The sequence below is a fragment of the Amblyomma americanum genome, chromosome 7, assembly GCF_052857255.1.
Source record: "Amblyomma americanum isolate KBUSLIRL-KWMA chromosome 7, ASM5285725v1, whole genome shotgun sequence".
NCBI lineage: Eukaryota > Metazoa > Arthropoda > Arachnida > Ixodida > Ixodidae > Amblyomma > Amblyomma americanum.
The window spans coordinates 122777505-122784851 of NC_135503.1; the positions used below are offsets into that span (position 1 = coordinate 122777505).

Below are 7347 nucleotides of genomic sequence, written 5' to 3' on the forward strand. Positions count from 1 at the left end.
ATGCTGAAAACGCAGTGTATATTTTTACTTACGTAAAATAAGACAATAAATGAAAAAACAGCGCGTATATATTACGTTTTTGTTGTTTGCAGACCACCAAAAACGGTTGCAAGCGCATATATTGTGCCAGAAACGTTGGTTTTCGCAGCGTTGGAAAACCCGAAGCGGTCACGCATGCGAAACAAGAGCTCGCGAAATGCTTCGCGGCGTCCCGGCGCTGTTCGCTCAGTTCGCCCTCATCGCTTCTATGTGAACCAGCCTTTAGGCGCTGCAGTGCGAAATTACGCTGACGCGCACTAACGGCACTGCACCGCACGCAGTGCAGTGACGCGCCGTGTCCCGGAGCGTGAAAAAAAATGAAACAAAATGCACCGCGGTGAGGAGAAGGTGAACAGACTACAAACAATTCTACAAGTCGTGCGCGATGCGTATCCATGCACGAGGAAACAAATATAAAAGCGCACCCGCGACAAAAAAAAATGAAAATTGGCTTTTGGAGAAATGAAATGGCGCACGATACACTTTGAAAACAGCAACAGCCAGAGAGGAGCGCCCGGCTGCTGAAATAGAACGCGGTGTTCCCATGGGCTCCTATACCACGGTGCAAATGAAAAAAAAATGAAAATTGGTTTTTCGGAAAGGAGATATGGCGCAGTATCTGTCTCACATATCGGCGGACATTTGAACCACGCCGTAAGAGAGGGGATGAAGGAGGGAGTGAAATAAGAAAGAGGTGCCATAGTGGATGGCTCCGGAATAATTTTGACCACGTGTGTATCTTTAAGGTGCAGTGACATCGCACAGCACACGGGTGCTTTAGCGCTTCGCCTCCATCGAAACGCAGCCGCAGCGGTCGGGTTCGAACCCGTGAACTCCGGATCGCTAGCCGAACACTCTAACCATTGAGCCACCGCGGTGGGACCTCGGTGGAGTCCTATAGGAGACCCAAGGTCAAGTTTCCCCGCGCGACGACAGCGCCGCGCGGGCGGAGGCGGAACTACTGGGAATCGCTCGTGCAGGTGCTGCCTGCTTGAAAGCGTGGGCGCGCGCGTGCGCACGTGATTCAGTCCGGCCGGTGCGCAGCGGAGTCTCCGCACGGCTAGTGAGTGCTTTGCTACTTCGACGAGGGTGTTGAAGCGGATTTTCGCAATGGCAGAAACGGCCCAACGAAAACAGAAGCGGGGTCCGAAGTACTGCTGTGTCGTGGGCTGCCACAACAGTGCAGACAACAGCAGGGAACTCGATCCGCCTGTGAAACTGTATCGATTCCCTGGAAGATGGTACGAGAAAGAAAGGCGACAATCCTGGATCACCGCTGTAAGGAGAGTCAAGTAAGTCGTTGCAGCCTTATCTCGCTTTTTGCTTTGACCGTTTTAGCTACTAGTTTTTGTTCCTTAACACGGCGCGCGACGACTGCAGAAAGTTATCTCGAGCTCGCCGCCTTCTCGCAGCCTGTGTGTGTGTGAGAGCCAAGCTACGGTGGCATGGTGAGAACATTAAGCGTTCTGATTCGGCTTGTTCTTTTAGACGTAGGCGTCGCCGTTTAAATTCACACTCGCAATTTGATTGTTGTGCTGTTGGTTAAACTCAGCTGAACTACGGACGTTGTCAAAGGTCTGCAAGTTACGCGTCGGGCAAGCAGCTTTCTCGAGTCGGAACGAACTGCTTTTAATTTCAATATACTTTGACATTGTTTTGCTTGTTCGCTTTGTTGTGCTTCTTTATTACGGTAGAATATTAACTTGTGAATATCACTTGTCCAGTGCTTAGAAGCTCGGCGGTTCTCTCATTTGCCACCTTCGATTTTCGTGCTATTTTCTTTTATTTGTTCATGTCTTTGTTGTGTGCATATGTGTTCGTTCGTGTCTGTGTTTTCGTGTGCGCTCCTGTTAGAGTGCGTGCACTCGTTCGTGTTACTGTGCGTGTTCGTGCATTTACCTTCGTTTTGTGTTCGTGTATGTGTGTGAGTGCATGCATGTGTGTTCCTGTCTTTGCAGTGGATAAGAGGGAATATTGTTCTTTCTTGTGCAGTCCGGATGGAACTTTGTGGCAGCCAAAAGAACATACGCGAATTTGCAGCCGACATTTTGTGGGCAACAGCAAGAGTGACGTCAGCCAAGATCCATCCTACATCCCAACCATTTTTCCACCTGTCTACAGAAAAAAGGCGCCTGATCAGGAAAGGGCGCAAAGGTATGAAAGAAAAATTGTGAGGCTGCCAGTAGAAATTACAGACTCATGTTTTGAACAATGTTTTGTTGACTTAACCTGGTTTATGAAATTGCAGAGTCAGCATAATATGAATAATAGATGCATGGGCAAGTATTTAGTGATTACATTTCATGGCAGGTTTTCTTGCAGCCTACCCGATTGGTATTAACCTTAGCTTTTGATTGTGCAATGCAGGTGGCAGGCACGTTTCAAGAAGGAAATCTCTTCAAGACAGCTTGTAGGAGATGAGCATCCATCACAAAGTACAGCAGTTGCAGCAACAATGCAGGCCCCGGAAACCTCCCTTCTGGAAGATGCGCATCGTGACTTCAACACCATGGATTTCAGCAATGCATTTCTGGAAACAAGCACAGCTACCTCTTTGCTTAACATGAGTGACTCGCATTCTTTGGTGCTTGTGTGTAGTGCAAGACAAGAAAGTCATTCCACTGGAAGAAAGAGGGACGCTGTAAGGACATCTTTCAGTTTGGGGCTCCTGTGCAGTCAGTGTAAACAAAGCGCGCTACTAGGGCAGCATGCATTTGCTTTTAATAGTGTCCTTTCAACTGCCCTAGGCAGCACACTAAGTTTGTCTAAATACCACAAAATATCCTTGTTTCATGTTTTTCAGGCATGCCAAACAGAGGAATGTGCTACTTCGGGGAAGCTGGCTCTACTTCTCTCAGCAACAAATGGCACTGAAGCATCTGCTCAAATCGCACACACAGAAATGAGTCACAAGGTTAGACGATGATGCTGCTGTTCGTTACCTAATTTGTTGAATTGTGGTGTTGTCTTGCTGTTAGCACCGCACCTCTTGTTTCAATCCAATTTACTTGCATTATTGGGCAAGGTTCTTTTCTAATTGGTTGTTCCTGCATGACATTCCTGTTTATAATTTTTAATGCCTGTGTTAATTTGTTTTTTAGAATGAATTTGTTTAGACACCGTAGAGTACAAATGTCACTTTAATGTATTATTCCTTTTACCTAAGTGTATCTCCTTTTCATTTCATCATCCTGTATGTTTATTCTCTCCTGTAGGTTGCAAGTAGAGATGAAAATTGGAAGCGAAACTGTGGATTTTTTAGCGTTGAATCCCTAAAGGAAAAGGAAGAGGCACTGCAGGATTTGTGCGGTGTGACACTGCAGTTTTTTTGCCTCCTTCTGAACTTGCTGCCAGCACCACAGTACAGGCGCAATGCCATGTCAAGGGAAGACAAGTTATGCTTATTCCTTGCCAAGCTACGGCTTGGGATCACATACAGTGCCTTGGGAGCTATGTTTGGTGTCACAGCCACAACAGCGTCAACTGTGTTTAGAAAGACACTTGACATTCTAAGCATTGCCCTGAAAAATTGGGTCTTCATGCCTTCCCGAGAAATAATTAAGCTTTCTTTGCCTGCCCCGTTCAAAGACAACTATCCGAATTGCACCCTAATAATAGATTGCACCGAGGTCCGCACAGAAACACCATCAAATCCAGATTGTCAACACATGTTGTATTCTCATTACAAAGGAGGATACACGTTGAAATTTTTGATAGGCATAATTCCTAATGGAATGATAAGTTTTATTTCTAGGGTTTATGGAGGAAGGCACACCGACTCTTTCATAACCCAGGACTCTGGCTTCCTGCAGCTTCTCAAACCAGGGGACTTAGTTTTAAGTGACAAAGGATTCCCAAGCATACGGACAACTGTAGAAGGGAAAGGCGCAGTGCTACTTATGCCTCTTTTTAATTCAGGGGTTGGACAGCTGTCTGAACAAGCCATGGAGCAGACATACAAGATTGCGTCTGTACGCATCCATGTAGAACGAGTAATCCAAAGGTTGAAGATATATCACGTTCTAAGCAACAGAATACCGCTAAGCCTGGTCCCACACATGAACAAAGTAGTGTCTGTGTGCGCTGCCCTTGTGAACATGCAAGCACCGATAATTAAGAAGTAGGCCTGCTTGGTTTGCTGTGGCATTCATAAATTGGTTTCCGTGCATGGATTACATTTGTAAAAGAGATGACATTTCAAAAGAAACAAAATAGCTCTGCAATTTCATTTGACAACCTGTGACTAGAAAACCGCAATTATGTGCACTTTAACCAATAAATTTGTTCCGCAATCACAACAATGTTTTCCATCTGGCTTTTATTTTGAAGTGATAAGTCCTGTGATGGTTCTGTAATGTGTCATTGTACTGCATGTGAATGTTTTTTAATCAGTCGTAAAAAGCTAAAGAATGCAAAATTGATAGTAATGGACACAAGCCAATGCATTGACCTCATTTGAGAACACAGCATTCATTCTTGGTTTATTGAGTGTGAACTGTAACCTACTACAGCAATGGAGATCACTCGGACAACACAGACCAGCATCAAATAGACCAATGTGCAATATAAAAGTATATGCTGCTCAATTATAATAATGAAACGTAATGAAGGATTCTGATTGTTGCCCTTATTTGTAACCATGCTGTCTGTAAAAAGCAAGCAAAGGCTTGATGATATATTTTATTGCTATAATAGACAAGCAGTTCTTTGCAAAAAAAAATTTACAGGATAGCATTTAAGTCTGCTTAAGAGCTGAAATGCGAAAGCCTTTCCTCTTTATCTGTTCACTGTTTTTTTTACTTTTTATTTAAAATTTTATATTGTAGTTTTATTTGCTTTTGTTATTTTTAAATTTTTGTTTCTTTATATTTTATTCTTTGATTTTTATTTTTATACTAAGTAAGCCTTCTCACGCATTTACATAATTTTTCATCGAATTCGTCACACAAAACCTGCTTCAAACACAGCATTTATTTTCATTACTTCAATTAAATTAATTACCTAATTTAAATTCAAGAACCAAACTTTTCCCATTTTAAAATCTACTCACGCAATACCTAACACAATCAAACTTGTGCACATTGATCTCAACAGAACTACATAATTGTGTGGACAAAATTTGCGGGCACTTTTTACTGACGCGACATAACCATGTAATGCTCTCGCATTATTAACCCTACCACACCAAATTAAAGCAGTATGACTACTGTTACGACCGGATAAGATATGAAGAATAGAAGCTGACATTTGGGACAACGAAAACACAAACAGGATTACTGGCACTTTGAAGAAATTTATTTACCTATTTTACGAAAGAAAGAACAAACATCAAGAATTAAGAGTTCGTAGCATCGAACGACTGGATGAGCCTTATCGCCAAGGCCTAGAGCGTTCGTTCTGGCTCAGTATGCATGTTAAATAGGCTCCGCCCCTTTCAACACACGAGGCACAGATCGAAACAGTCACCACACATGGCACGCGGAGCCCCGTGAAAATGGGCGAGGAGGATTCGGAGGTCGGCTGCTACTTCGCTGGAAGTCAAACACAGGCACTTGTCAGTCACGGTTAATTTCGGGGATGCTGCAGTTTCCTTCTTCCCTTGTTGTCTGACCACTGTCGCTTCTTGGAAGAAACAGACAAAGGGAAGGCCATTTCCCCCCTTCCTGAAGAGCATGGAAAGATTCCGCAGGCAGATTCGCAGCACATTTTTTTTTTTCGTGGGGGCCTCGTGGGTCAACGACCTGTCGAAATTGCCGCTACCACGTGGTCATCCTGGTCGATTGAGTCTTCGCATTAATCTTCGGTGGGTGTGCATCCCGTTCATAACACTACACAGACGAACAACAACTATGCAATGCAATAAGCCCGACTAGATAAAACTACAATTACAACAAAAATTACTGCTTAAATAGGCTCGTCTACAGAGAAATTATAAAAGCAAAATATACAAAAGAGTTTAACTTGAACAAGGCCAAAATGCAATGGCAGATATGCCAGCAAAAAGTTTGATTTCAGGAAATCATCGAAAATCAATGCAGAAAAATAGAGCATACAAGCCTAGAACAAACGCTGTATCAAAAATTTGAAATAAAAATGCTCCATCTTGGGAATAAGCTCCCACAGAAAAGCCTCGTCCCGAATTACTTTCACTATTACAGAATGTTTGGGGCTGTACACATAAAAAATGGCCCATTGCAGGTTGAGGATATACAGCTGGACTTGCATTTGTGTGTAATAACAATGTGTGGGTCTCAGCACAATCACATCCCCATCAAACATTAAGTAGGGGAGCAAGCTCCTCCTTTCTTCATAGTCTATAAAAGGTTCTTCCTTGTACTTGAATGTAAACTTGATTTCAATTAGCACAGTTTCACTGCCAATTGTTGCCAGTCCATCTGGGCTACAGCACAGCCATGGCTGCTGCGGAAGCACAACGAGTCCTGCCTAGAACATGAATAATTGAGATTAGTGCTTAAGCTGAAACATACAACAGGAAAGAGAGCATGCCTGGAGTAACTTGTAACGTAAACTCGTGAGTAACCTCACCTGCACAATACGGATGCCGAGCTTTCTTTGCAGATCTTCTCGTGCTGTGGCTTCAGTTTTGATGCCTAGTGAAACATATTTACACGTTATACTTCTGAGCAAAGAAACCATGAACATCACGCTTTGAAATCAGGCTTGCTGTAGCAGAAGTGAAAGCAAAGATGTGACACCATAACTAAACACCTCAAATGTTTGTATAAAAAACATAAAAGAAAAATAGAACACTGACGCCATTGAAGTTATCGACTTTGTGTTTAAAATTTCTGGCAGTGTTTTCTGTATTTGTGTTGCATAGTATTGCCCCTCCTGTAAGGGCCCAGAGTGGCCTGCAGTATTCTGTAAATAAAAAATAAATAAATACCATAATGCATTGCAGCACTCGTGTACGATGACGTCTTGCAGAGGCTATCAGCAGCTTTCTGGAATCCTTCGTCACTTCGTTTTGTGCGTATGGCATGTGCTTTCGTGCTAGTGATTCGAAGGCGACGTTCATCATGCCATCTGCAAATTGGAAAATTTGCAAAAATGAATCGGCACAGTGTATATGAGATGTGTTGGCTATCCTTTACTAAAGTTTAGTTCCATACCGTGAGCAATTTGCTTGGCCTACGGTGTAGAAGCACATGTCGCATGGTGCTTCTTTCAGCACTACTTTTGTTTTGTAGATATTCGCCATTTCCTCATCCATTTCAACAAGAAAGTCTTTTGCCTGTGTTGTTTTGTCATCAAGGACATTAAGATACCGGTAAACAGGCCGGTGTG

The 7347-nt window shown here is 43.2% G+C and overlaps 1 protein-coding gene and 1 long non-coding RNA gene across 2 annotated transcripts; one reads left to right on the forward strand and one right to left on the reverse strand.

Moving 5' to 3' along the window:
• Positions 1–1149: 1149 nt before the first annotated feature.
• On the forward strand, positions 1150–4281 carry LOC144098030 (uncharacterized). The gene is made up of 5 exons (XM_077630597.1): positions 1150–1331; positions 2032–2193; positions 2407–2680; positions 2843–2953; positions 3255–4281. The coding sequence occupies exons 1-5, from the start codon at positions 1150–1152 to the stop codon at positions 4161–4163; spliced, it is 1638 nt and encodes a 545-aa protein (XP_077486723.1). The 3' UTR covers positions 4164–4281.
• A 1756-nt stretch (positions 4282–6037) lies between these two features.
• Positions 6038–7079, reverse strand: LOC144097435 (uncharacterized). Its single transcript, XR_013307019.1, has 3 exons — positions 6947–7079; positions 6586–6650; positions 6038–6483 (listed from the first exon to the last, which is right to left on the reverse strand). It is a non-coding gene; the product is annotated as an uncharacterized LOC144097435 (long non-coding RNA).
• Between the last annotated feature and the right edge of the window lie 268 nt (positions 7080–7347).